Source organism: Ostreococcus tauri, assembly GCF_000214015.3.
Source record: "Ostreococcus tauri WGS project CAID00000000 data, contig chromosome 13, whole genome shotgun sequence".
Lineage (NCBI taxonomy): Eukaryota > Viridiplantae > Chlorophyta > Mamiellophyceae > Mamiellales > Bathycoccaceae > Ostreococcus > Ostreococcus tauri.
In genome coordinates this window covers 138,695-165,651 of record NC_014438.2, presented here as the reverse complement: position 1 = coordinate 165,651, position 26,957 = coordinate 138,695, and the positions used below count along the sequence as shown (strand labels likewise).

General features: G+C 60.9%; 15 protein-coding genes across 15 annotated transcripts; 7 read left to right on the top strand and 8 right to left on the bottom strand.

The window, feature by feature from the left end:
• Positions 1–116: 116 nt before the first annotated feature.
• Positions 117–1,181, top strand: OT_ostta13g00970 (Initiation factor 2B-related; the record flags this gene model as incomplete). Its single annotated transcript, XM_003082522.2, has 1 exon — positions 117–1,181. One exon carries the CDS (start codon positions 117–119, stop codon positions 1,179–1,181), a length of 1,065 nt encoding a protein of 354 aa, XP_003082570.2.
• A 223-nt stretch (positions 1,182–1,404) lies between these two features.
• Positions 1,405–1,677, bottom strand: OT_ostta13g00960 (unnamed product; the record flags this gene model as incomplete). Its single annotated transcript, XM_003082521.1, has 1 exon — positions 1,405–1,677. One exon carries the CDS (start codon positions 1,675–1,677, stop codon positions 1,405–1,407), a length of 273 nt encoding a protein of 90 aa, XP_003082569.1.
• Positions 1,678–2,048: 371 nt separating this feature from the next.
• On the bottom strand, positions 2,049–4,256 carry OT_ostta13g00950 (Glycosyl transferase, family 10; the record flags this gene model as incomplete). Its single annotated transcript, XM_003082520.2, has 1 exon — positions 2,049–4,256. One exon carries the CDS (start codon positions 4,254–4,256, stop codon positions 2,049–2,051), a length of 2,208 nt encoding a protein of 735 aa, XP_003082568.2.
• A 70-nt stretch (positions 4,257–4,326) lies between these two features.
• On the bottom strand, positions 4,327–5,538 carry OT_ostta13g00940 (unnamed product; the record flags this gene model as incomplete). Its single annotated transcript, XM_003082519.1, has 1 exon — positions 4,327–5,538. One exon carries the CDS (start codon positions 5,536–5,538, stop codon positions 4,327–4,329), a length of 1,212 nt encoding a protein of 403 aa, XP_003082567.1.
• A 156-nt stretch (positions 5,539–5,694) lies between these two features.
• OT_ostta13g00930 (Phospholipase C, phosphatidylinositol-specific, X domain) lies at positions 5,695–6,807 on the bottom strand (the record flags this gene model as incomplete). Its single annotated transcript, XM_003082518.2, has 1 exon — positions 5,695–6,807. One exon carries the CDS (start codon positions 6,805–6,807, stop codon positions 5,695–5,697), a length of 1,113 nt encoding a protein of 370 aa, XP_003082566.2.
• Positions 6,808–7,017: 210 nt separating this feature from the next.
• OT_ostta13g00920 (unnamed product) lies at positions 7,018–10,077 on the bottom strand (the record flags this gene model as incomplete). Its single annotated transcript, XM_003082517.2, has 1 exon — positions 7,018–10,077. The coding sequence occupies one exon, from the start codon at positions 10,075–10,077 to the stop codon at positions 7,018–7,020; it is 3,060 nt and encodes a 1,019-aa protein (XP_003082565.2).
• Positions 10,078–10,410: 333 nt separating this feature from the next.
• On the top strand, positions 10,411–11,586 carry OT_ostta13g00910 (Peptidase S16, lon N-terminal; the record flags this gene model as incomplete). The annotated part of the gene is made up of 1 exon (XM_022982680.1): positions 10,411–11,586. The coding sequence occupies one exon, from the start codon at positions 10,411–10,413 to the stop codon at positions 11,584–11,586; it is 1,176 nt and encodes a 391-aa protein (XP_022840181.1).
• Positions 11,587–11,714: 128 nt separating this feature from the next.
• Positions 11,715–12,506, bottom strand: OT_ostta13g00900 (Threonyl/alanyl tRNA synthetase, SAD; the record flags this gene model as incomplete). The annotated part of the gene is made up of 1 exon (XM_022982679.1): positions 11,715–12,506. The coding sequence occupies one exon, from the start codon at positions 12,504–12,506 to the stop codon at positions 11,715–11,717; it is 792 nt and encodes a 263-aa protein (XP_022840180.1).
• Positions 12,507–12,658: 152 nt separating this feature from the next.
• Positions 12,659–15,112, top strand: OT_ostta13g00890 (Rubisco LS methyltransferase, substrate-binding domain; the record flags this gene model as incomplete). Its single annotated transcript, XM_022982678.1, has 1 exon — positions 12,659–15,112. The coding sequence occupies one exon, from the start codon at positions 12,659–12,661 to the stop codon at positions 15,110–15,112; it is 2,454 nt and encodes an 817-aa protein (XP_022840179.1).
• Positions 15,113–15,247: 135 nt separating this feature from the next.
• Positions 15,248–15,838, top strand: OT_ostta13g00885 (hypothetical protein; the record flags this gene model as incomplete). The annotated part of the gene is made up of 1 exon (XM_003082515.1): positions 15,248–15,838. One exon carries the CDS (start codon positions 15,248–15,250, stop codon positions 15,836–15,838), a length of 591 nt encoding a protein of 196 aa, XP_003082563.1.
• A 671-nt stretch (positions 15,839–16,509) lies between these two features.
• OT_ostta13g00880 (Translation elongation/initiation factor/Ribosomal, beta-barrel) lies at positions 16,510–17,913 on the top strand (the record flags this gene model as incomplete). Its single annotated transcript, XM_003082514.2, has 1 exon — positions 16,510–17,913. The coding sequence occupies one exon, from the start codon at positions 16,510–16,512 to the stop codon at positions 17,911–17,913; it is 1,404 nt and encodes a 467-aa protein (XP_003082562.2).
• An 876-nt stretch (positions 17,914–18,789) lies between these two features.
• On the top strand, positions 18,790–20,037 carry OT_ostta13g00860 (S-adenosylmethionine decarboxylase subgroup; the record flags this gene model as incomplete). Its single annotated transcript, XM_003082512.1, has 1 exon — positions 18,790–20,037. The coding sequence occupies one exon, from the start codon at positions 18,790–18,792 to the stop codon at positions 20,035–20,037; it is 1,248 nt and encodes a 415-aa protein (XP_003082560.1).
• A 257-nt stretch (positions 20,038–20,294) lies between these two features.
• Positions 20,295–22,876, bottom strand: OT_ostta13g00850 (Ribonuclease II/R; the record flags this gene model as incomplete). Its single annotated transcript, XM_022982677.1, has 2 exons — positions 20,295–22,697; positions 22,805–22,876. The coding sequence occupies 2 exons, from the start codon at positions 22,874–22,876 to the stop codon at positions 20,295–20,297; spliced, it is 2,475 nt and encodes an 824-aa protein (XP_022840178.1).
• A 148-nt stretch (positions 22,877–23,024) lies between these two features.
• Positions 23,025–23,927, bottom strand: OT_ostta13g00840 (unnamed product; the record flags this gene model as incomplete). Its single annotated transcript, XM_003082509.2, has 1 exon — positions 23,025–23,927. The coding sequence occupies one exon, from the start codon at positions 23,925–23,927 to the stop codon at positions 23,025–23,027; it is 903 nt and encodes a 300-aa protein (XP_003082557.2).
• A 300-nt stretch (positions 23,928–24,227) lies between these two features.
• On the top strand, positions 24,228–26,531 carry OT_ostta13g00830 (ABC transporter, conserved site; the record flags this gene model as incomplete). Its single annotated transcript, XM_003082508.2, has 1 exon — positions 24,228–26,531. The coding sequence occupies one exon, from the start codon at positions 24,228–24,230 to the stop codon at positions 26,529–26,531; it is 2,304 nt and encodes a 767-aa protein (XP_003082556.2).
• Between the last annotated feature and the right edge of the window lie 426 nt (positions 26,532–26,957).

Below are 26,957 nucleotides of genomic sequence, written 5' to 3'. Positions count from 1 at the left end.
CGTCACGAATCGTCACGAATTGTCACGAATTGTCATAACTAAACCTTCATCCAACCCACCGCGTCGCGACCCACCGCGTCCCGCCGCACTCGCCCGCGCGCGCGATCGCCCGCGTCATGCCCCCGTCCCCCGCCGTCGCCCGCGCCGTGGACGATCTCGCCCAAGACCTCCGTCGCGGTCGATACGACGCCGTCCAAGCGCGCGCGTTGGCCAAACGCGTCGCCGAGACCTTGATCGCCACCGTCGCCACGGCCTCGAGCGAGGCCTCGCTCGATGACATCGTTCGAGCGACGCGTGAGGTCGGTGGCGCGCTCGCGGTGGTGAAACGCGAACACTTTTTAGTGGGCAACGTCGCCCGACGCATCCTGCGCGTGATTCGCGACGAAGGCGCGCGCGCGGCGGCGGATCGGGCGAACGCGAACGCGGCGGGCGACGGGACGACGCGGACGCCAGAGGCGATGAGTAAAAAGCTCAAGGGCGACGTGATCGACACCGCGCACGAGGTGACGGAGGAGATGGAGGCGGCGGCGTCGCACGTGGCGGCGCAGTCGGGGGATTTCGTGACGAGTGGCGCGGTGGTGATGACGACGCCGAGCGCGGGGGCGGGCACGGGGTTGACGGAGGCGTTTCTGAGAGACGCGATGAAAAAGCGAGGCGGTGAGGGATTCGGTGTGATCGTCGCGGAGGGCGCGCCGAGGTGCGATGGACACGCGATGGCGAGGAGTTTGGCCGAGCGAGGGGCGAAAGATGTGAGCGTGATTTGTGATAGCGCGGTGTACGCGACGATGCCAAACGTAAAGTTGTGCGTGTTGAGCGCCGTCGGCGTCTTAGCGGACGGTACCGCGCTCACGAGGAGTGGGGCGTATAACATCGCGCTCGCGGCAAAGGCGCACTCCGTCCCGGTGATCGTGCTCGCGGGTTCGTACGTGATCAGTCCGAAATCGCGCGACGAGGATGGGTTCGATCGAGCCGTCGGTCTCGGTTCGCCGGCGACGGCGCTCGGGTACGGAGAGAAAGGGGCCGATCCCGACGCCGTCGTCATCAATCCCGCGCTCGAGTACGTCCCGCCTGAGCTCATCTCCGTCTTCGTCACCGATCACGGCGCGCACTGCCCGGGTTTCATCAAGGTTTTGCTCGACGAAATGTACTCCCCGCTCGACGTCAAGTTACTCGATGGCTAGCTAGGTCGTTTCAATCGCGAGCGTTCGATTTTAGCGCGTCGTGATACTCCTATCGCCGATTACACGCAAAGAATTCGCCATCGCGCGCCGCGATCGCGCTACACGTCCCACTCGCCGCCCACCTCGGCGCGCGCGTCGTCTCGCCCCGCGCCGCGCCGCCGCCCCCGCGCGCCCGTCGCGTGCACCCATCGTCCCCCCGCTCGCCCTGAACGCGCGAACACGATCACGCTAGGAACCCCAATAACCCCCCGTTCTTCTTCGCCGTTCGAATCAGCGTTTGCTTCGCCTTTGAATCCACGCCGAACTCCTCGCAAAAGTCCCCGATCACCTGCGAGTGCAGCGAGATCGCCTTGCCTCTGATTTGGTTGAACCGCTTCACCCCGATCGCGTCTCGCGCGATTCGGACGATCGGGGCGAAGACACCGCCCTCGTTCGCGTTCCCGCACCGCGTCGCGGGACCGACGCGGCGACGCGGCGGCGCCATCGGTGTCGGCATCGCGTGGACGCGGGACATTCGATCGACGTCACCGCGAGAGACCGCGGCGGCGCGGGCGGTGAGGTCGGCGCGCGCGAGAACGAGCATCATCGCGCGCGACGCGGGCGCGGTGGACGTCGGCGTGTGCGGCGATGGGCGACGGCGATGACGATCGCGATCGAGCCGCCGGGGGGGGTGACGTCGATGGATTTTGGATATTGTGTGGGCGAACAGTCTGGAGTAGGGTTTGGATGACGGCGTCCCGGGACGCGGCGCGGCGACGGCGCGACGGGCGCGGCGGCGCGGCGGCGCGCGACGGGTGGGCTACGATGTTTGCGCGTGGTGTTACCGATGCTAATGGGTGTGTGATTCGGTGCGCGCGCGGGCGGGGTTCAGTCGATGAGTAAGCGGCCGCAGCCGACGTAGTCGGCGTCGCACGAGACGGCGTAGAGGGTGGTCGGATCTCGAAGCGTCGGGCGCTCGACGCTCGTCGTCGTGGTCGTTTGCGTCGATGCCGTGGACGGTGGGTCGGAAAAGACCTCACCGAGAGCGCGAACGCGGTCCTGGCGGACGCAGTACGCGTCGGAGCGTTCGCCCGATCGCTCGAGGGATTCCACGACGTCCATGTCGATGTCGCGGTTGGGATAACTGTCCAAGAGCCAGGGCGCCTCCGCGGGGGCGGCGGACGCGAAGGCGGAGATCGAACCGCGTTTATTCGCGTCCGAGCCGTCTCGCATGATGTCGCACACCACACCCTGGATATCGCGAGAGGAGCGAGCGACGCCCTGGCGGAACTTCTCGGGCCACATCGACGGCACTTGGTGTCGCCACTGCGTCAGCGAGGCGTACAGCGACTCATCCGATGCGATGCTCTTCATTCGATCCACGAGCTCATGCACGCTGTTGAAGTCCTTCACGCGCAAGACACAATCTTTGTTCGGACACGGGAGGTAATCGTCCACGGTTTTCGTGCCGAAATAAATCGGGATCGAACCCCGAAGAAGGGGAAGCCACAGCTTTTCGGTGACGTGTCCCGGACAGTCAACGTCCTCCGCAACAAAGTAGAACAGGTACCTGCTCAGATCCAGCTGCGTGCGAATCGCCTCCGCAGAGGACATCGATTGACTGAGGTTGGGTATGAAAGCGGTGGAGTTGTAGTTGTGCATGCACGAACCGTGGGACCACACCGGCCAGCGCTCGGAGATTTTCTGCAGGATGCGCGCCGCGGGCGAACGTCCATGCTTGCACGCCGTCGCACTATCTCCGAATCCGATCACGGGCAATCGCATGCGCCACGGACGCAGAAAAGCGTCGTAGGACGAGATCATGAACTTTGCCGACGGAAGCGGCGAGCGCCACACGCTCTCGAGCGCCGGATTGGAAGACGCGAGGTAATCCACCTGCGAGAGCAAGTTTCTGTCGCGCAAATCTTTCCCAGCCTTCTCGGACGCCGGAGCAGCCGTAGAGACGTACACGTACACTTGATCTCGTCGTCTCTTACTCGGCAACCGCGTGAGCGTGTGGTCCCAGGACTGATCGCCGGATGGCGCCTGAGAATGTCCTCTGCCGGATGGTGAAGCTCGCCTCGGTTCGCCCAGTTTCGCCACCCTGGCCTTGTTCGCCCCCATCCTCGCCATTCTCGCCCTCGCGAACTCAGAGTGCTTTCTAGACTCAGCGCTATTACCTAGCCGAGGATCCATCTTGGACACCATGCTATCTCCTCTGAAGACGACGACGTCGGCGTCCATGCAGCGCGAGTCGCTTCGCCCATTCGTGTGCATCACATCCTTCACGCATCGTCCCATCAAATTCGCCGTCGCGGCCGACTTCACCCCTCTCTTCGCATCTAACACCGTCGCTAAGTCCTCCGCCCACGTCGACGACCCCAACGGTCGCGACCACTGGTGCAAATTATACAAACACACCGTGAAGGCTTCGTCGCCGAATTCTAAATTCGTCCCTCTCGCTCGCGCCGCCTCCTCGCTCTTCAACGCCGGCGCGTGCGCCCACTCTCTCAACGGTTTCCTCCCCACCGCGTGCGCATCGTCCACCTGCACGCTCATCGCGACGAAATCTTCAACCGTCCGCGCCCGGTCCAACGCGTGCGCGTTTCTCGCCAGCTCCGCCTCCAGCGGATCCTCCGTCTCGTACGTCGTCCCCGCCCGTGCCCGTTCGCTCCGTCCCAACCGTCCCGCACCCTCTATCCCACTCCGTCCATCGCTCGGGAGCAACCACGCGTACGCGCCCAACGTCTCCGTCCGCAGCGTCTCTCTCGCCCGCGCCGCGACGCCCACCGCCCGCGCCCGCGGGGGTTTCTCCGCCGTCGCCCGTCCCGCCCGTCGCACGAAGCTCACCGTGCCGCTCGTCAGCATCGTCGCCGCCATCACCACCAGCGCGCTCGCGAGGACGGCGCGACTGTATCGTCCACCGCGCGCCGTGACGGTCGTCCCGAGGGCGTTGGGTTTCGTTTTAGTGTTGGCATCCACCGCGCGCGCGCTCGACGTCGTCCCACCGCGCGCGCGGGCGTGGAGGTGGACGCGCGCGCGGTGGACCTCCGCGGCGCGCGGTTGGAGTAACGGCGCGCGCTCGGCGGGGTCCATCGCGCGCGTGGGTGTGGGGGCGACGGACGCGCGCGGGGACGTCGACGCGGCGCGGCGTTACAAGGCGGCGTTACAAGGCGGCGTCGACGCTCGCGAGGTCGGTCGAGTTGAATGCTATCACGCGCTCGCGCTCGGTGACGTTCCCGAGCGCGCTCGAGACGTTGGGCGCGAGCGTGGGCGCGGGCGGCGCCGGCGCCGGGACGTCGCTCGGCTCGGCGCACGCGTGCGGGAGCCCGAGCGCGCTCGAGCGATGGGTTCGCGCCCGTCGCCTGGGTCGTACGACCTCAAACGGAGGGTCGACCACGATCCACTGCGGGAATACGTTCGCGAGCACGCTCACGCCGACGTCGGCGTGCGGAAGCGTGCGTAAGACCTGGTCGTACGCGTCCTCGTGCAAGGCGAAAAAGGCGTCGTCGGCGAGCGCGCACGTATCCGTCCTGAGCTCGCACAACTTGCCGTCGGCGAAGGCGCACTTGCACTGATGCGGACACGTCGCGGCGACGTCGTCGTCCGTCGTCGCCATCGCGATCGAGGCGTTGTACGCTAATCGTACCGCACCCCACCGATCGCTGTCCAATAAAACGCCGAGCGCTCGACGATCCGCCGACCCGAGCGGACCCGTCGCGTTCGCCCGCTCGTCCACGTACGCGAAGGATTTGGTCCCATCCCTCTTCGCCTTTTCGATCACCGACGCCAAAACGTACCTATTTCTAATCGATTCGCTGTGTAAAACCACTCCCATATCCGTCGCGCACCGCTCGATCGCCTCAGCGTCGACGCACGTCGTCCTCCGCTCCGCGCCCCGCGCCGCGACGCACGCGCCGTCTGCCGCCCGCTCGAACACCCGCTCCAGCGTCGCGCTCGCGCTCAACGAATTCGCTACATTTCTATCGCTCCAATCGCTCGTCTTCGCATCGACGAACGCCCGATCGCACGCGTTCACCGTCGCCAGCTTGCTCGCGTCGTCCTCGAACACCCTCTCGCCCTTCACCGTCTTCGCCGCGTGCGCGACAGCGGCGAATCGATCGCTCTCGATCGCCACCGCGATCGTCGCGACGAGCAATAGCACCAGGACGACGCGCAGGACGGGTCCGCGCACCGCCTCGCGCACGCGCGACATGGCGGCGTCGACTTTCATGAATTCACGACCGAGTCTGGACTCGGGCGGTGCATCCTCGACGTCACCGCCGTCGACGCGCGCGACGTCTTCGCGCGCGAGCGCGGGGACGAGGGGCGTGGATTCACCCTTGTTACTGCCGCCGAGCCACGTCGGACGCGGCATCGCGGTCGTCGCGCGACGCGAAGCGAGGCGCGCGCTCCGACGAGAGGGTGTTGAAGTCTCGGCGGCGGCGCGGGACGACGGCGCGGACCGATCGATGTGGACGCGTGGGAGCGCGCTCGAGACCACGATGGGATGGATGATGATGCGAAGATGATTTTACAACAGTTTTCGACGCTCGATGGCGACGCGCGGGGATGATGACGACGTGGTCCACGCGCACCGTCCGCGCTCGGAGGCGCCGACGGCGTTGAGACGAGCGACGACCTCGAGGACGTCCGAGTTCGCTAAATCGTCCACGACGATGATGTTGGCGACGGAGCAATGATTGTTCGTCGCATCGACGGTGAACGCTGAGAGACGGGCGTTCGCTCGATCGGCAAGCTGTAGGAGATTTCGTGGGTAACGCTTGAAAATGTCCAACGCCTCGATGACCGTCTTCGGTTGCGTGGTGAGCGTCCACGAAAGCTTCAAAATGGCATCCGCAGCGAACGAAGGTTTATTGAAATCTCGAACGACCTCTCGATTGAAGTTTTCCATGCCGTTCTCGTCGTCCGTGTCTGCGTACGTGTTCGTTATCGTACGCGCAGGCCAAAATTTCCACTCCGCCGCCGTGCGATCGTCCTCGAACACCACGATCGCTCTGTGATTTGCGTCCACGAAATCCTTCACCTTCATGTCGTACATCGCTTTCGTGGACCCCGGATACGGCGCCAAGAGCTCCCCGAAGATCTCCTCGACCACCGTCGCCAACCGTTCGACGTCCTCCGCTCGCGGCCCTCCGAAAAAATGAGTCATCTCCACGATCACCACCTCGCTCGGATTCTCAACCAGGAACACCTTCACCTCCTCCAACAGCTCATCGACCATCCGTCCGATCAACGCGTGATGCGTCCGCCACTCGCCGTCTGGCGTCCAACCGCACCGCAAGTCGACGTATCTCGCGCCTCGTCTCAACTGCTCACCAATCGTCAACGTCTGCGCCTTGGCCCATCGTCGCACGACGTCGTCGGCGGGTAAACCAAACCTTTCCGCCGCGTTCACCGCCTCTGTGGCCCACTTCGGGAGCTGAGAGTCCGATCCCGGTAAGAGCTCGCGCGAGAGCCAAGCCGTCCCGGAGTCGTGCGTCCCGGGCAAGACGAGCGATGCAATCGGCTTGTCGCGAATCGCATCGTCGCGCATCCACGACGTGGCGTTGATGTCCGCCCGTGCGCGGTGTGGGGTGAGCGTGAGGGCGAGGACGGTGAGGGCGAGCGCCGCGGCGCGCGGCATGGCTGGAGAGGCGAATTGTGCGGCGGCGGAGCGACGGAGACGCGCTCTGCGCGACGGTCGACGTCGAGCGACGCGCGTGGGTGAGCGACACGAGCGGTACGGGTTCATTCGTCGCGAAGTCGTGTGCGTCGCGGTGTGATGTGTGGATGTTTGTCTATGATGTATACTAGCTTCGCGTCGTTCCGATGTCGGTTTGACGAGACTGGCGACTCAGGCGTCGGGCGCGTCTTCGCCGAGGAGCTCCTTGACCCTTTTCCCAGCTCGTTCACACTCGTCTGCGGGGAGAACTCGTCGCGCGCGATCGATAATGCCGTTCGCCAAAGCGAGCATTGACGGCGATGGTTTGCACGCCACCGCGATGGCGTTCGCGAGCTCGATATTCGCCCGAGCGAGATCCGTCGCCATCGATTTGTATGCGCACTCACCGTCCTCGCCGTCCTCGTCATCGTTTCTCGTGAGTTCAGTCCCCGCGAGATCAGTCGCGCGTTGGATGAGGGCATGCGCAAGCTCGGTGGCTTCGTCCACGTACGCCTCCTCCCCGGCGAAGAGCACGTCGCTGGATTGCACGCCATCGAGTTTGTACGGTAACTTCTCTTGTACCATGGCCGCGATCGCGGGAATGAGAGCGATGTACGACCTTATCTCGCTCACGCTCGACGGTTGCCATTCGAAATCCTCAATCACCTTCATCAAGCCGCGGAACACCAAGAAGGCACCTTGCTCCAAATTTCCAGGCGCGACGATGAGAAGCGAGCCGCAGCGCCGCACGAAATCGAGCATCTCTTGCTCGGATTTCTCGGTCGGGAGATCGATCCATCCACCGACGGCGCTCTCCCCACCGCTCTCTTGTGCGTCCGTCACCGCACTTCGAATAAGTCCGTCGGCTTGCTGTACGAGCGCGTGCACAAGCGCTGCGCGCGCGGCGAGCGTGAACAGACGTAATCGCACTTCAACACCTCGCACGCTTGGTATCGTAATTTGGCAGTACGCTGTGCACGCGTTGACGAATGCCTTTGTCTTCGATGTATGCGCTGAACCGACGTGCTCGTACACGCCCGTTACGAGCAACAGGGCGCGATACACCAACAGCTCCTGCACTTGATCCAAATTCGAAAAGGCGCTTCGAGCGACGACGAGAAAGTTCAGATGCGCCTCGAAATCGTCTCCGAAATCGACACTGTCGATGAATCGCAGTACCAATAGCTCAGCTTCTTCTCGAACGTCGTCAGAACTCATGCCGTCGACGTTATCGTGCACCGTTCTCGCGGCTTCGAGGAGGGTGTGCAAGCAGAGCGGGTCTGTGACCTTGCTGCCGCTCGCTGCGCAGTTGAGCACGGAGGCGCTGTACTCGACCTTAGCGTCGCCTCTCAAGGTTTCGCCGAGATAGACGTACCACTTTAGATTCAACAGCGCGGTCACCCCTTTAAAGTAATCCGTCGTTGTCTGCAGCGAGCGCGCGACGTACCTCATTGCAGGCGCCGAAAGCGTCGGCGATTTCATCGGTTCCTTCTCTCTCGCTTTCTCAAGCCACGCGTGGACGTGTCGCGCGACGTCTTTCATCAGCGTCTCCAGCTCGCCTTTCGTGAGATATTTGATGATGTAATGCAAAAACCGTTCAGCAACACGAAGGTAAGGCTCGATATGCGTCCACTTTTGAACTGCACGCCACACTTCGCTCAAGATTGCCAATCGATCATCCTCTCGCGGAGGCGTTTCTTCGAACTTATCGACGAGGACACAGTAGCAATCAGCCATGGCGCCCACGTGGTCGATAGAGTCCTCATCCGTGGATGTCGCACTGATGAGCGAAATAAACTTGACCGCGTTTTCGCGAATCAGTATTTTCGAGAGCGATCGAAACACGGATCGAAGAAACGGCACCGCTGGTTTCTCTCCACCCATGTACAAAACCTTTTGCAGGAGCGCTGGATTCGAGTTCTGAGCGCACGACTCGATGAGCCACTCCATCGCCGGATCCATGAGTTCTACATACTCGGCTCTCTGCATGCCGAGCGCGAAGATGTAGGATGTTGAAGGGTCGTCCTCGGCATCTTCATCAAGAACCTTCGTGTACGACGGCATAAACTCCTTGAGAATTTCCATCGTCCGCTCACTCTCGGGCGTCTCGCAATCGCATGCGAGCACGCACTTCGCGATATACATTCGAATGTACGCTGCGGCCAACGGGTCGGCGATACCCCTGGCCTGTTGCAGTAATCGTCGCGCCTGCATAACCGGCGGTTCGTCCTGTAAAAATCTGTAGCACTTGAAGAGCGCGAGCTCCATGTACATGCGCGGCACGAGGTCTCTGATTGTGGAAATCTTGTAGAACCAGTTCCTACACGTGTTCTTCGCCAGCGCACGCACATGTGATGCCTTAAAATTATCCGGAAGCGGTTTCGACGAGCCGTTCGGCCCAGGTTCCTCGGCTTTGCGCGTGATGCGATCAAACACCAACCGCCCCACCGTTTCGATCACCTCCGTCACCAGAACGAACAGCACGGGATAAAACTTCCCAACCTTGGTGTCGGCGAGTAACCTCGAAACCTTCACGCACAGTTTTAGCGCGTTGACGCGATCGTCGTTGAGCCACGCGTTCGCGATGTCCTCGTTTAGCCGCTTCAACCGCGTCACGTACTCCTGTTGGGATATCCTGTGCGTCTGCGCATTCAGCCCGCTCGTGGTATTCTCGAGCTCGGCCAAGCGCGCCTCGACCCCGGCCTCACCCTTGGCCTTTGTAGATATGATCTCAAACGCCATAGAGACCTGAATGGTCCCTCGCCCGCTGTGCCTCTGGTGCGTCTGCTTCTTCTTCGCCCGCCAACGCTCGTTGACGTCCTCCTCCGTCTCCCGCGTTCCACCAATCGCACCCCTCCCGAGCTCCACCACCTCCACCGACGCACCTCGCTGATTCAATTCCTCCGAATCCGAATCGCTCGCGTTCGCCGCTCGCATCAACGCGTCCACCGGATCCTCCGCGAACGCCGCCGCGCCGCGCCGAACCGTCTCCGCGCCCGCGTCCCCGTCCATCGACTCGCTCGTCGACGTCGACGCGCACGACGCCCTCCCTTCCTCGCGCGCGCCATCCTTCACGATCGCGTCCGCGTTCGCGTCGCCCCGTCCGAGCGTCCGAACGCGCGCCGTCGCCGCGTCTCGAACGAATGCGCACAATTTCCTCGAGCTCGTCATCGACGCCTCGTACGTCTCGTGCGCCGCGAACGCGTCCGCGAACGATCGCGAGACCCCTACGCGATCGCGCCGCACGTCCATCGTCCGCGCCCCCCCCCGCGCGCGCGCCGCGTCGTCGTCTCCCGTCGTCGTCTCCCGACGACCGGTCGCGACGCCGATCGATCGGTGACACGCGCGCGTTTCCAAAGGTGACGCGAAAGGTGGACACGCGACTTTACCTAGATTGAAAACACCTTTCGTTCTCGGTCACGTCGAGCGCGCGCGGGGTCGATCGCCCGTCGCCGCATCGTCGTCCGCGCGCTCGAATCGCGCCCGTCGCCGCCTCGGAGACGCGCGCGGATGTCCACCGCCGGTGCGGCGCGCGCGTGCGCCCGCGCGTGCGCGCGCGTGGTCGCGCGCGCGAACGAACGCGCGATGGGGAGACATCGACGTCAGCGCGCGACGTGTGCGACGTGCATCGCGTCGCGCGGTGCCGCTCGAGGGCGCATCGCGCGCGCGTCGACGTCGGGGCGGACGTCGTCGACGTTCGCGTCGCGCGCGCGTGGATCGGCGATTCGAGCGAGCTCGGAGGGCGCGGACGAGGTGGGCGCGAGCGGTTCGCTGGACGACGAAGGAAAAGATTGGGCGGGCGGCGTCGAGTGGTTGGCGACGATGGATCCCACGAAAGCGGTGGAGGAGGATCCCGCGCTTCGTGAGGGCGAGTTAGTGCTTCCGATGTTTCCCTTGGGCTCGCACGTGTACCTGCCGGAGACGGAGCACGTGTTGAACATCTTTGAGCCGAGGTATCGGGCGATGTACAATGAGATTTTGTTCAACGGATCGAGGCGTTTCGTGGTGCCGATGTGCGCGCCGAACGAGCAAGGTAAATTTTCGAGCGTGGCGGCTGTGTTCTATCTAGACGATTTGAAGGAGGTGAGCGAGCAGACGAACGATCAGGTGAAGTTTGTGTGCTCGCACACGGTGATCGATCGCGTGCGGGTCAAGCGCTCGCTGAACGACCGCGTGTGGGGAGATCGAAGCTCGTTCTTGAGGGTGGTGACGGAAAAGGTGGAAGATATCGATGCGGACGACGACTTCTCGAATAAAGAATCGGCGCTGGAGGATCGATTCAAAGAGATGATCGACATGCAAGAGAAGGTTGACGAACCGATTCGCTTCACGCAAGAAGTGGCAACCACGCCCATCAGCGCAAAGCGCGACGGTAAAGGTTTCTGGAGGCTCGTGAGTCTGTGGCAAAGTTTGATGCAGAGCCGCGTGCAGCATCGCGAGAACGAGTTACAAGCTGGCATCCAGAAAATGTTGCGAAACTTTTTGGAAGAGAGCGGCGTCGATCTCACCGACGGTCGATCGGTACAGCTCTCCTTCGAGAGCATCCCCGATAACATCAAGGCTGAGATTCAGCGCATGAACGAAGAGTACGGCGAAGAGCGCATCGAGTTGTTGAACTCGGCCATCTACCCATTTCAATACCTCGTCCAGATGGACTCGCACGCAGCGCGCTTGGACTACTTCTCTGAACTCCTCAGCGAAGAAGAAAAACGTTTGGCCGCAAAGAACACGCTCCGCCTCATGTTCAATTCAGGCGAGTGATTTGGTTATAGACGCGTCTGAACGGGCTCATTCATCGCGTGGTAATCATCACGACATTTTAATTCATTACACACCAAAGCAAACCTAAAGCGAAAGCAACGAAGCAAAGCGAGAGTTTATCACGCCCGTCACTGCCAAGACTCCATTCCTGGGATGGAATACGACACTCTGGTGACGCCCTTCTTCACACGCACGCCAGTGCACTTAAAATCGACGATCTCGGACACGCTCTTAACGTGCGTGCCCCCGCACGGGCACCCCGGCGTGTTCGGAATGATGGTCACGATTCGCGGCTTCATATCCGGCGTGATGAAACTCGGCATCGCGCCGTCGCACGCCTTCACCGCGTCCTCGTACGCCAACTCCGCCGCCTCACTCGTGCCACCCTCGGCGATGATATTCGCCATCTCCGATTCCAACGCGCGCATCAACTTCTCCTTATCGCCGTACGCATGCGTCTCGTCCAATTTTCCTTTGTACTCCACGTACGCCTCCGTCGCGCCGTGTTGTCCCTTGGTCGGCTCCAACGTCTTCCCATCGATCCCCAGCCTCAACATCGCCACGTCAAGCGCGTGTCCAGCGCTGTGTATCCTCGCGTGCAACCGTCGCCTCTCTTCATCCACCGTCACATCGCACCCGTCGCCGACTCTGACGTCTCCGCTCGCCGTTCCCCGGTGCTCCACCGCGCCGTCGTCCCTACGAATCGTCACCGAATCGTAATCCAACCGCCACCCCCGCTCGCCGGTGATGCGACCAAAGTCACACGGTTGTCCACCTCCCTGCGGATACGCGATCGTCGCGTCGAGCACGACGCACGTCGTCTTTCCGTCGTCGTCCGCCGTCACCTCCAACACTCGACAGCCACGCTTTTCGAACGCGTACGTGTCGCGCGTGCACGCGAGATCGGTGATCGCGGGCATGATCACCTCGCGTCTCGATCGCGCGCCGCGTCGTCGCCGAGCGCGCGTCGGGGCGAGCCGCGCGCGCGCGCGTGCGGACATGTGACGCGTGCGGAAAAGCGCGTCGCCGCATTCTTCGACGCGTCGCGACGCCCGGACGCGCGCGCGCGGCGATGTCGCTCGATGACGTCGACGACGACGGTCGCGCCCTCGCGCGGCTCGTTCGCCCGGTCGAGTTCGCGGCGACGGGGCGCGGACACGGCGTGGTGCGTGACGTCCAACGCGGCGACGTTTTGCTCGAGGTGCCGCTGCGTCGTGGGTTTTCGTACGACGACGCGATGGCGGACGACGAGATGCGGGAGATAGCGAAGGCGTGCGTTCGTAGGGATGACGTCGTGGCGTTGCACGTGTGTCTGGAGCGATATCGTGGGAAAGAGGCGAAACACGCGGCGCACGTGGAGGCGCTGCCAAAGACGTTCGACTGCGCGTTCAACTGGAGCGAGGATGAGTTGAGTGAGTTAGTCGGGACGACGTGTTTGAAGGATACCAGGGCGTTGATTGAGGAGACGAGGGAGGATTACGACGCGATCGGACGGCGATTGATGGCGATGGGGAAGGGCGGGTGGTTGCTCGAGCGAGGGGTCGATTACGAGCGGTACGCCTGGGCGCGGCAGTGTCTGTGGAGTCGACAGTGTGATTTGATGCGCCCAGATGGGACGCGTACGCGGGCGATGATTCCGTATTTCGATATATTTAATCACTCGCCGGAAGCGCCGTTGGGGAAGACGCATAAGCTGAACGCCGAGCGGAACTGCGTCACGGTGTACGCCGGACGCGACTACAAAGAGGGCGAGCAGGCGTTCATTTCCTACGGTAGTGGCGAGGCTGCGAACGCAAAATTACTCACATGGTACGGATTTTGCATCGAGAACAACCCGTACGAGGAGTTGGATCTCACGCTCACGATCACGGTGGACAAGCTGAGGAAGACGGTTTTGGAGACGGCGCTTCGCGCGAGTGCGGTGGCGTACCTCCAAGACATCGACACGCGATGGCGCGAGAGCGGGGACTACTCGGAGCCGTATCTGCCAATGCTCTATAGTATTCTCTTCACCCCGGTCGCAGAGGAGTTAGATGCAGAGGGATCCACCGCGGAGTTCATTATTAAGCACACTGTTCCGGAGCGAGAGCCACTTCCGCCGCCGTTGCAGATGATGGCGCGCGTACAACAGCTCGCCGACGCCGATCTGAACGATCCTGAGATCCGCAAGGCGATCATGAATGCCGCAAACGACAAGACCGGGGACACGATCATATCCACCGCGAACGAAATGGCGGCGCTGGCGTCATTGAAGCTCATTTTCCAAGATGTCTGCGAGGGATTCACCGTTGGCGACGCAGAGAGCGACGCGGTGGAGCTCGCGAAGCCGTCCGAAGAAGTGCCATATAGAAAAAGGTTAGCTCTTATCGAGCGCTCGGGTGAGCGAAGAATCGCGACCAAGGCTTACGCCGAGGCTTCAACGCTCCTGGATAAGGTGGTGAGAGACGCGACACGCAACGCGGTGCTTCGCACCGAGGGCTTGTGCACCGATCGTAAGTGCGTTACGTGCATGAGTCACGGGTGCCGTTGGTTGCACGAACTCAGGAAGCAACGACCGATGGTTGATGCCGCTATTCCCACCGTGGCCAGGTATGCGAAGACGATTCAGGACGCCTTGCCTCTGGCGGCGCACTTGCAAACGCTCAATCTGGCGTACTTATGGTTGATGGGGCAAATAGAGCGTGACGTGGTGTCTCGCGCCGCGCTGCACTCACCGACTTGGCCGCTGGACGTCGAGTCATTGCCTGATTCGTCACCGTACGATGACCTCGAGCGAATGGAAAAGCTGGAGATTGATGGTAGTTTAGGCGAGGAACATCCCCCGTTCGGAGCCGAGGACGAGGTCCTCCTCCCGGCGGCGTACACACAAAAGGTGAAGTTGTGGGGATCGTGGGTGCTCGCGCAGTGGGCAACGTGCGGTATCCTCGACATAAACGATCTCAACTCGATCGGTGCCGAAGCCGCGGCACTAAAGCGGCGGCATGCGTGCAGCGTGCCAACGTCAATTGCGTTGGACTTTTTGGCCTCCATTGGACCCATCGTTGAGATCGGCGCCGGCGGCGGTTTGTGGGCGCGTCGACTCGTCGAACGCTGTGTTGACATCGTTGCCTACGATACGCCAACCTTCGACAAGGATTTTCAAGACGGCGGCGCCGCGCAGATCCACTCGTCCAAGCTCACGGAGGTGAACTGGTTCGAGGGCATGCGTCGTGGCGGTCCGGAAAAAGCAGAGGAACACTCCGATCGCGCGTTGCTCGTGTCTTGGATAGACATCGGTGCTGAGGGCGATTACGGCACGGCGACGTTGGAGAATTATAAGGGCGACACCGTGGTCACCATCGGCGAGTGGCGCGGTCACACGTTTGGTGAGTACGCCCCTGGCACGATGGCCACGGGCGGAAGCTTCTCCAAGGATTTCCAGAACGAGCTCGAGCGAGCGTTCACTCGCGAGAAAACGATTCCGGTCGCCAACTGGCCCATGTTCGACTCCGTTTTGATCCTCTGGAGACGTAAACCCGTTAGTTAGTCGCATGTAGCACCACTCACATGGACCGCTAAAAACAGTTGCCAAAAAACGGTTGGCCCAGCCGCGGTCGGCACCACGACATTCAGCGACGCGTCGCGCCGCTCTCGCCGACCACGCACGCGCTCGATGCGCGCGATGTGTTCGATACAAAATCTTTCTGCGTCGTTCGTCGGCGTCCCGCGGTCGTCACCGCGCGGTCGTCGCCCACGCGACGCTTCGCAGTCGCGCCGCCGGTTTGGGTCGCGGCGAAAGTGTTTGAGCGAGGATGGGAAAATGTTCGTCCCGGCCGGCGCGTTCGGCGGACGCTCGCCCGAACGTAGGGCGAGCGAGATGCTGAACGCGATGATCACCTACGTGAGCGCGTGGATCGTGATCGGGCAGCTTGAGAATGTGGCGCCGAGACGTTCGCTCGCGGGCGAGGACGCGAACGAGCGCAACGAGTCCAACGACGAGGCCCAGCGCGTGACGACCTCGCACGACTTCTTATTGGATTACTTGGAATCGAATCCAGTGCGTGATGGGGATTCATGGCTCACTGAGCTCACGAAGGTGAACCCGACCCTCGGGGAACGCATTGGCACGGTGAGAGTCGCCTACGCCTCGGACGACTTTGAGTGGAAAAACGTCGAGAAACTCTGCGTCAAGAGCATGGTCGTAGGAAACGAGACCGCGATGCGGGAGTGGATCAAGGGTGCGACGACTGCGGTGACCGATGCGTCCACCTGAGGCTCCGTCCGCACTCTGAGGTCCGCGCGCTGGGTATCTCCAATATTTACTTTTTTGTAACTCGATGTGTACCAAAAGTGGCTCGTGATGACGAGATCACGCCAAATCAGTATCAAATCACATATATAAGCACTTCCATCGATAGTCATCTCCCCCGGTGGTCCGCCGTGGATCATCGAGCTATCAAAGCTCGTATTTAAGCACATCACCGCCGCTTCACGTACGAGAGCAGCCCTAAGAGCGTACTCCCCCGCACTTTCACGCACACATAGTCACACTCATCTGTACGTCTCGCGATCCGTGACGCGTCTCGTCTCGTGCGAACGTTCTCGGGTGTTTATCGCGCGTCTCGGGACCGAGGGCGAAAGCGCGCGGGCGTTGAGCGGGAGGTTGGAGCGAAAGATGTGGAATCGGGTCGGAGCGATCGCGTTCGGCGGCGCGGGCGTGGAAGATCTCGATTCTGCGGACGGGATTTGGGTCCATGGAGGACCGGTGGTCGGTGAAGGATGCGCATGAATAGTGCTCTGGTGATGCGCGGCGTTCACGGGGGACGCACGCGTCGCGTCAAGATCAGAGCGCGGTCAAAGGGGGGATGGCGGGACGAGGTTTGGATAAAGTGAGAGAGTATCGATGCTGACGATTATTTCAACGTTTTTTCGCGATCGCAGACAATGTCTGAAGGCAAGGAACACCTTTCCATCGTCATCTGCGGCCACGTCGACTCTGGTAAGTCGACCACCACTGGTCGCCTACTGTTCGAGCTCGGCGGTATCCCGGAGCGTGAACTCGAAAAGCTCAAGGCTGAGGCCGATGCGCTCGGCAAGTCCTCTTTCGCCTTCGCGTTCTACATGGATCGCCAAAAGGAAGAGCGTGAGCGTGGTGTGACCATCTCCTGCACGACCAAGGAGTTCTTCACCGAGAAGTGGCACTACACCATCATCGATGCCCCGGGTCACAGAGATTTCATTAAGAACATGATTTCCGGTGCCGCCCAGGCGGACGTCGCCCTCCTCATGGTCCCGGCCGACGGTAACTTCACCGTCGCCATCCAAAAGGGTAACCACAAGGCTGGTGAAGTGCAAGGCCAAACCCGCCAGCACGCCCGTCTTCTCAACTTGCTCGGCGTCAAGCAGCTCATCATCGGTATCAACAAGATGGACTGCGATATGGCTGGCTACAAGCAAGAGCGTTACGAAGAAATTCGCAACGAAATGAAGAACATGTTGATCAAGGTCGGCTGGAAGAAGGACTACGTCGAAAAGTCCGTCCCGGTCCTCCCGATCTCCGGCTGGAACGGTGACAACTTGTTGAAGAAGTCCGAAAAGATGGCCTGGTGGAACGGTGTCGACGTTGAAGGCTACGACGGCAAGGGCGCCAAGTTCCACATTGACACCCTCCTCAACGTCCTCAACGACATGGTCGACCGCCCGGACCGCAACACCGAAGCGCAAATGCGCCTCCCGATCTCCGGTGTCTACAAGATCAAGGGTGTCGGTGATGTCCTCGCCGGCCGCGTCGAGCAAGGCCTCGTCAAGCCGGGTGAAGATGTCGTCTTCCTCCCGACCCACACCTCCTCCAACCCGTGCGGTGGTAAGGTGTTCACCGTCGAAATGCACCACAAGCGTGTCGAAGCCGCCGCGCCGGGTGACAACGTCGGTATGAACATCAAGGGTCTCGACAAGCTCAACATGCCGCGCACCGGTGACGTCATGATCTACAAGAAGGACACCTCCCTCGCCCCGTGCAAGAACTTCACCGCGCAAGTCCAAACTTTGGACATCCCGGGTGAACTCAAGGTTGGCTACTCCCCGATCGGTTTCGTCCGTTGCGGTCGCTCCGCGTGCAAGCTCACGGCGCTCAACTTCAAGGTTGGCAAGGAAACCGGAGGTAAGAAGCTCGAGTCCCCGATGTCGCTGAAGTCCAACGAAGTCGCCGAGTGCGTCTTCGAACCGGTGCACCCGCTCGTCGTCGACTCCTTCAAGAAGTGCGAGGGTCTTTCCCGCATCGCCTTCTTGGACGGTAACACCGCGGTCATGCTCGGTAAGATCACGAACGTCGAGTACAAGGCCATCTAAGCCTCGTACGTCGCGAGCTTGTAACACGGGCATTCTTTCCAGTCAATCAGCCGCCATCGAGCATCCCATCGCGAAAACGCGTCTGCGCTGTCACGTCCTACAAAGTAACCACTCGAACTAGTCACAGACCTAAAATTATCACAGTATGAGAAAACCAACCACATTTCTGAAAAAAATAACGCCCGTCGACGCGACGAGTCAACTCGGCACCTCGAGCCCTAATCGCGCCGTATCGACGAGAGTTCATCGCGCGCGTCGACGCCCCACGTCTTCGCGCGCGCGCATACGAAAGTTCCCACGGAATCTTTCACGTCACGTGATTGAATACATCGAGTCTCAGGGCTCGAACGAAGCGGTGAGAGGGAGATCTTCACGCCGAGAAAGCACCGCGGACGGCGCGTACGTCGGCGGATCAAAGCGCGAGCGATTACGCGCTGTTTTAGGTTGTTCACGGAGCGTGTGAGCGACGAGTCGCGAGGGTTTCATTTAAGGACCGCTCGAGGTTTAGTTTAACCGAGGAAACGGGTTAAAGGTTGTTCGCGTGCGAGTCGAGGGACAAGGAGAGAGTTTCCCACACATTTTCCCACACATCCAAAGGCGAAGGCCACTTACGAGAGCAAGAGACCACGATGGACGTCGAGGACGGTAGTAGCGATAATATATCCAGAGATCAGTTGGAACTTAACGAAGCATTTGAGTCTGCTTTGATTGCGGATTTGCGGCCTTGGGGGTGGGAGAAGTATCAAGACGCGTCGTACTACGACCTGACGCGTCCTCCGTCCTGACACGCTTGTTCTGGAAGTGAAGTAGCGCGCTTCATCTGGGACCAAACGCGACAGTGAGAGAGGAGGTTAAAAAACAATAATAGTTAGAGTCATGGTGGCGCAGACAGCGTCCGTGACCATGGTGGACGGGCTCTACCCGTCCCCGCACTTTGAGGGGGCGGAGAAGAGGATTGAGATTGACTTCCACCTCAACAAAGAGAACCCGCGTGGGCTTCGTGAGATCACGCGGACGCAGCTCGATGAGTGTATGACTGCGGCTCGGTGCGAGATCGTCTCTGTTCGCACGAACGTCAAGTTTGACGCGTACGTTCTTTCTGAGTCCTCGCTCTTCGTGTTTCCGACAAAGTTGGTGCTCAAGACGTGCGGCACGACACACCTTCTTGCGGGCGTGCCCGCGATCTTGAAGTACGCGAAGGAGGTTGGCATGGAGCCGCGTCGCGTGAAATTCACGCGTTCTTCTTTCGACAAGCCGGATCTCCAACCGGCGTTGCACGCTTCCTTCGACGACGAGGTGGACTTCTTGGAGAAGCACTTTGGAGGCTTATCCATCGAGGGCGGCTCGTCTTATATTCTCGGGAGTAAGCTCAAAGGTGTGCAGTGGCACGTGTACGTCGCCGGCGATGCGTGCCCGGTACAAGACGCTCGGCCGAAGGCGTCCTTGGAGGTTTGCATGACGCAACTCAACCGCGAGCACTGCGACGAGCACTTCTATCGCACGGATAAATTCGTGAGCTCGGCGCAAACCACCACGGATAGTGGCATCCGCTCCATCTTCGAAGAGTTCGACATCGACGATTACGTGTTCGAACCGTGTGGCTACTCTATGAACGGCTTGAACGAGCACGGCTCGATTGATGGTCAGTACAGCACAATTCACATCACTCCCGAAGAAGGCTTTTCTTACGCCTCGTGCGAGCTCTCCAACGTGGAGTGCGAGGATTTGGACGCCTTTGCGTATGTTCGCAAGGTTGCAAACGTCTTCAAGCCGGGAAAAATGATCTTCGCCATCTCCGTAGACGGCTTGAACGCAGCCGAAGTTGCGAACGACGTGCTCGGCAATGGCTCCTTCATTCCGGGCTATACACGAGTGCAAGCCACGCGCCAGGAATTCGACGTCGAGGGCGTCGTCGCCTATTTCACGTACGAGCACAACGATAGACTTCGACAGTCGTTCAGTATGCCGAACTTGGCAGGTGGCACGAGTTTCACGAGCTCGCATCCGTTCTCTTTCGCGGATGCCAAGATGGCTCTTGACCGCCCGGCTACTCCCTCGTGCGTCATGGAGTTCCCCGAGTCGTCGGCGGAATCCTCCGACCATACCTCAGAGGAAGAAATCTGAGGCAACAAATGAATCATACACGGGCTCCGTTGGGAGATACCGCTACCCAGTTTCGATGGACAATGACAGTGGCGTCTACAAGGAGCATACTGCGTGAACACGCGTTACCCTTCGCCGTCATTGCGATTCTGGGGGCCCAGAGCGGCCACGCCTCGAGTTGAGAGGCGCCCGGTTTAGCGCCCGGTTTACTTACATTCGTATTGTAATGCGACTTGTATTTATTTCATCAAGCATCGTAATCCTAAACGCTAAGTTGCCTACGAGAGAAAGAACGGATTTTTTATCAGCGCCAATCCGAAAATCTCAAACTTTGTGGGACTATCTCTCCTGACGCAAAGTAACACAGTAATCTTATCGAGCGCTTTGATCGTTTTTGGCAACTCGAGCATGTCTTGATCGTCGTCTAACGCCGTTTCTTGCTCTTCAGTGGTGTTCAAGCATCTGCCACGCAAACCTCTGGCGTGCTTGAGCACGCTCTTGTATTCGGCGCGATCGAGGCGCTCGAGCGAGGCGGCATCAGCCGCGATCTTCGCGGCGTCTTCGCATTCTTTGCGGACGTCAAGTTTGATGTGTACCTCCTTCGTCTGCGAGTGCGGTGCGCCTTCACTAAAACCGCTCTGTTTCACCACGACATGACGTTGCTTTTCGAGGTAAATCTTAATCTCGAAACCATAGCTAGGCAAGTACGCGATCACGTACTGCACGCCAAGTTGCCGAACGATTGCTCGCGCGACGAGATGGTTCTTTTGCAAGTACTTGCACAGGAATAGGTGCTGACTTCGTTCTTGTGCATATTTTGCCGCCAGCTTTCGGTCGTTACAATGGTTTGCGACGCCGCTGCACACTTCCGGTGGCAGTAGTCCGTGTCGCTCAACGAGCTCTGCGACGACGACAGACTCGCTGTCATCCCTGTCATGCTCGATCGCCGCGGCGAGCAGGCGATGGACGATAATGTCCGGATATCGTCTGATCGGTGACGTGAAGTGCGTGTAGAACGGCGCTGCGAGTGCATAGTGGTGCCAGTGTTCTTCATCAATGGTTCCTGTGCAGAAGTACTTGGCCAACTGCATAGGTTTCGTGGCGAGTAGTTGGACGATATTGAAGACGTCCCGCGATCCATTTGCGATGGCGCTCAAGCTCTGATGAAGCCGTCTAGAGGATGATACATCAATGTCGATGTCGTGCTCCTTCGCAAACGTGTACAGCTCTTCCAGTTTGCGCTCGTTTGGCGGCGGATGACAACGCAGCATGGCGTGCGACGGGAAAATGGTGGCGATATACTGTGCCACGTACATGTTCGCGAGCAGCATGAACTCTTCGACGAGACGATTGCTGTCACGAATGACGTACGGTTCGGCGTTCACTGGCTCGAGATCGTCGTTGAGCTCGAATCCGATCTTTGGCTGATCCAGCCGAACCGCACCCGCCTCGAATCGTCGCTTTCGCATTGCCTTCGCGGTTGAGTTGAGAATTGAAATGCTCTCAATCACGTCGTCCAGCGTGTGGTTTCCCGACAAGTCGATGTCCTGAAGCGCATCTTTTGCCTTCGTGGTGTCTGACCCCGCGTCGATCACGTTTTGGACGTGAATGTACGACAGCTTTGCCGCGCTCTTGATCACTCCGCGCGTGAAGGACACCCTCTTCACCATTCCTTCACGCGTCATCACCCACTCCACTGAAAACGACAAACGCTCGACCCCGGGATTGAGAGAACACAAATTTTCGCACAATAGTCTCGGAAGCATCGGGAAAATGGTGTGCACCAGATATGTTGTTGTGGCCCTTTGGCGCGCCTCTTCATCGAGTGCCGTATCTGGAAGCACAAAGTGCGACACGTCTGCGATGTGCACACCCACGCGCAGTGTTCCCTCGGGCATGACCTCCACGCTCAGTGCATCGTCCAAGTCTCGAGCGGTAGGTGGGTCTATGCTGAAGACCAGCTTCTCTCGAAAGTCTTTCCTCTTTTTCATTTCCTCGGCCGGAATTTTCCAGTGCTCGCGAGGCTGCACTTTTGGTAAGCACGCCTCCGCCTGTGCGCTGAAATCTTCGCTCACGATGCGGTGCTCGTCGACGATTACCTTTGTCATCAACGCAATGTCATTGTCGATCGCTCCTTGGCCGATGATGTCGATGATATCGACCATCGGCATACGCTCGTGTTCGCTCCATTTTCTCAACCGAACGCTCACGAAGACATCGTCCAACCTCTCACCCTCCGCCAATGCGCGTTCGATCGATCTCGGCACACTGTACTGGGAAATCCGCCCTTTCGGTAGCCGTCCATCCACGGGTACGAACGCCAGCACCCCGCCGTCGCCGTCCCTTTCCAACCGTCCTACCATGCGCTTTCTCCGCGCGGACGGCTCCGCCGTCGCCACGACGATCCCTGTCGGTCGCCATCCAAGACGACACGCCGCCGCGAGCTCCTCCAACGTCCGTCCTTCGTTCGAACTTGCCTCTATCTCTCCCGAATCCACTCTCAACCGCTCCCACTGCTCGTACGGATCGACGAGCACGCACGCCCGGTCACCGTGCACGCTTCGTCCGTGTCGCGCGAACCCATCGAGCTTCACGTCGTGCGGAACACCCTCCACGCGCACGTACGCCTCGTGTCGACGATGTTCGTTCACTACGAACTCACCGACGTGTAAGATGGAGCGCTAAGCGAGAGAGGGCGGCGAGCGAGCGCGTCAGTCTCGAGCTGTTGGCATTTTTCTTCAGTCGCCGCTTCGTTTGACGCGCGCGTCGTCGTTCGACGGGTTCGTACCTCTATCGCGGCGGTCACGTGTTCGGGGTCCCACCTCGTCGTCGACGTGGGCTCGCACCCACGCGGGGGCATGTTTGCGGCGTCGAGCTATAAAGTACTCTTTGTGGTCATTACACGCGGTAAAATCATCGAGCGTTCGCGACGGCGCGTTTCAGTACGCGACTCAAAATCGTGTGCGCGACATCTCACCGTTTTCGAAACCACGCGAGCGATGCATCGATCAAACAACCACCGCGCTCGCCTTCTCCAGGCGCTTCCGCGCGTTGCGCTCCGCGCTCAGGCACGTGCGGCATTGATACGCCTCGCCCTTGCGTCTCCACTCCGGTCCACCGCTCGTTTGCGATCGACACGTGACGCAAAACACCTCCGGGTCGGCGTTCATTTTATCCAATCTATCCCTTTTGTAGCACGCGTCGCACCAGTGCCCACCGCCCTTGCGTCGCCGCCACTGCCTCGTCGACAGCTCCGTCTTCGCGCACCCGTGACAATACACCTTCGGGTCGTTATTCATCCGCTCCCGATAATCCAACAGATGACACGCCTTACACACCTTCCTCCCCAGCAAATCACCGCCCTCGGCGCGATACCACGCCGTCGACGCGCTCCCCGTTCCCTTTCTATCGCACCGCGCGCACCGCGCGCCGTCCTCGTCGTCCTCCGCCACCATCTCCGCCCGCTTCTTCACCGACGCGCTCCACCGCTCGACGTCGTAACATCGCTGACACAACGTCTCCGCTTTATTATCCGCCCTCGCCTCCCGTCCATCGCCTCCGCGCCAGACGCACCACTTTCCGCTCGTCTCCGTCGCCCCGCACCGCGCGCACCGATTCTCCCCCCGCGGCGTCGCCCCCTTCCGCTCCCGATACTCCCTCTGGTAACACGCCCGGCATATGGGTCCAATCTCCGGCGTCTTCGTCGACGCGAATCGCCGCCCGCGCTGCGTTCGACCCGTCGCCGCGGTCGATCCCGTCCCGTCGACCGTTTCTTCCTCATCCAGACATTTTCCCACCCCACGCTCGAACGCGCGCGCGCACGCCCCGCACGTCGTCGCGTCGCGGTCGATCGTCTTCATGCGCCCCCGCCCCCGCGCGCGCGACGCGCCGTCGAGCACCGCGCGCGGCATCGCGCGCGATGGGCGGTCGCGGGATGGCGTCGACGTATACAGTGTTGTTTTCACCCATGTACGTCGACACCGTGGACGCCGCGAGTGACGCAAAACCCATACGCGGGTGCACACGCGTGGTGTCGGTGTCGTCCAGACGGGCGCCACTGTGCGAGTGACGCAAAACCCATACGCGGGTGCACACGCGGGTCGTCGACGTCGTCGATGATGGCTTAAAATGCACCGCGATACGACACCGCCACCGCCACCGCATCGTCGACGCCGCGTGCGCGCGTCGGCGGCGCCACGCCCGCGCGCGCGATGTCCGCGGCGTCGCGACGCGCGGCGCGGTCGGTGGTGTCGCGCGTGCGCGCGCTCGCGCGCGACGTCGCGGACGCGCGCGTCGGTGACGGCGGCGGTGGGTGGGCGAGCGACGGGGCGACGTGGATGTGTCACCGCGCGCGGTGGCGCCACGGCGCGCGCGCGCGGCGATCGAGGACGTGGATGGAGGTCGGACGGGCGTCGTTCGCGTCGGCGTCGGCGACGGCGACGGATGGGACCACGGGTGGGACCTCGGGAGGGGGACGCGGGGACGCGGAGACGCGACGCGGCGCGGCGGGGGAGACGGAGGGGAAGACGACGGCGCCGATGCGGGCGGATGATATCGATTTTAGGATTTTGCGACAGCTGGGAGGGTATCTGGTGAACGCGGAGGAGGGCGGGGCGAAAGGACGGGTGGCGGTGGCGGTGGCGTTGCTCGTGGCGAGTAAGGCGGCGAATGTGAGCGTGCCGTTCGCGTTCAAGTACGCGATCGATGGATTGAGCGTGCAGATGGGGATGGCGACGACGGGAGCGGCGGCGATGGCGAACTTGCCAGCGGCAGCGCTCGTGGCGACGCCGGCGGCGATGTTGGTGGGGTACGGGGCGCTTCGCGCCTCGGCGAGCCTGGCGAATGAGTTGCGAAACGTTACGTTTTCAAAGGTGAGTCAGGGCGCGATACGTACGGTGGCTAGGAGAGTTTTCGCGCACTTACACGCGTTAGATCTCAAGTACCACCTCGATCGTCAAACGGGGGCGCTCAATCGCACGATCGATCGCGGGACGCGAGGGATAAGCTTTTTGTTGAATAGCATGGTGTTCAACGTGTTTCCGACGGCTTTTGAAATCGCCCTTGTGAGCGGAATTTTGGCCGCGAAGTGCGGCTCTGAGTTCGCCATGCTCACTGGAGGGACGATCGGTGCGTACACCGCGTTCACGATCGCGTGCACGACATGGAGGACGAAGTTTAGGAGGCAAATGAACCAGTTGGAAAACGAAGGCAACAACAAGGCGATAGACTCGTTGTTAAACTTTGAGACGGTGAAGTATTTCAACAACGAGGAACACGAGGTGAAGCGCTACGATGAGAGCTTGAGAGGGGTAGAGCAGGCGAATTTGAAGATCGCGAGCTCACTCGGGATGCTCAACTTTGGACAAAATGCAATCTTCTCGGCGTCTCTGTCGGCGGCGATGCTCCTCGCCGCGCAGGGCGTCGCGCAGGGCAACTTGACAGTGGGTGACTTGGTCATGGTCCAGGGCTTGTTGTTTCAGCTCTCGGTTCCGCTGAACTTCTTAGGATCCGTCTATCGCGAGGCGCGTCAGTCACTGATCGACATGACGTCCATGTTTCACCTGTTGGATGAGAAGAGCGCGATTCGGGAGCTCGACGATGCTCCGCCGCTCGTCGTGCCGCCAGAAGGTCTGTCGGTGGAATTTAGAAACGTGAGCTTTGGCTACGATGATGGGCGCAAAATCATAGATGGTCTCTCGGTGAGCGTCCCCGCGGGAGGCTCCCTCGCGCTCGTGGGAGCGAGCGGAAGCGGCAAGAGCACACTGTTGCGTCTGCTATTCAGGCTGTATGACGCGGAGAAGAACGGAGAATCCTCCGGAATTTTCCTCGGTGGTCAGGACGCGCAGAAGGTGTCGCTAAAATCGCTACGCGAGTCCGTTGCGGTGGTACCTCAGGACACTGTCCTATTCAACGATACCATTCATTACAACATTCACTACGGTAGGATGAGCGCGGACGGCGGTGAGGTCCGCGAGGCGGCTCGACTCGCCGCCATCGATGGCCCAATCAATCGCATGCCCAAGGGGTTCGATACCATCGTCGGTGAGCGCGGTTTGAAGCTCTCGGGTGGGGAGAAGCAGCGCGTCGCGATCGCCCGCGCCTTGCTGAAGGGTTCGCCGGTAGTTTTGATGGACGAGGCCACGTCCGCGCTCGACACCAACACCGAGCAGGACATCCTCAAGATGCTCGAGGTTCTGATGAAGGGTAAGACCACCATCGTCGTCGCGCACAGACTTTCCACGGCGAGGAACTGCGACAACATCGCCGTCCTCGACGCCGGTCGTGTCGTCGAGTACGGCTCGCACGACGACCTCCTCCGCCGCGGCGGCACCTACCACGCCATGTGGACCCGACAAAACGGATCCTCCGACGCCGCCGCTAACGCCGTCAAACCCACCCATGACCCCGCGACCTCACTCGACGTCCTCCTCGCTCGCGAGCGCCAGCGTCAGGACGAACAGGCCGCCAAGAAAGCCGCCGCCGAGGCTGCCCTCGGACGCAAGAGATGTTGTTAATACCACGCGAGTAAAGCAGGATTGGAGCCAACAACCGACCGCGCGCGACACTGCATTTCATGACGATCACGACGCGCCAACAACCCCGCGCGTCGCGCGCACGAACATAAGAGCGCCCTCTGCTCGACGCGCGTCGTCCGCGGTCGCGAGAGCGGACAGAGACGGCGTCATCTTCGCTCTCGATTTCGATGGCGTCGTCTGTGACTCCGTGGGTGAATCTTCGCTGAGCGCTTGGAAACACGGCGTCGAGCTCTGGCCGGAGGTTTTCGACACCCCGGAGGCGACGACGGCGAAACCTCGGGTGCTGGACGAGTTGAGAGCGGTTCGACCGGTGGTGGAGACTGGGTACGAGAACACGACGCTCGCGCGGGCGTTGCTCGAAAAATTGGACGGGTACGGCGTCGAGGACATCTTGAACGAGTGGGA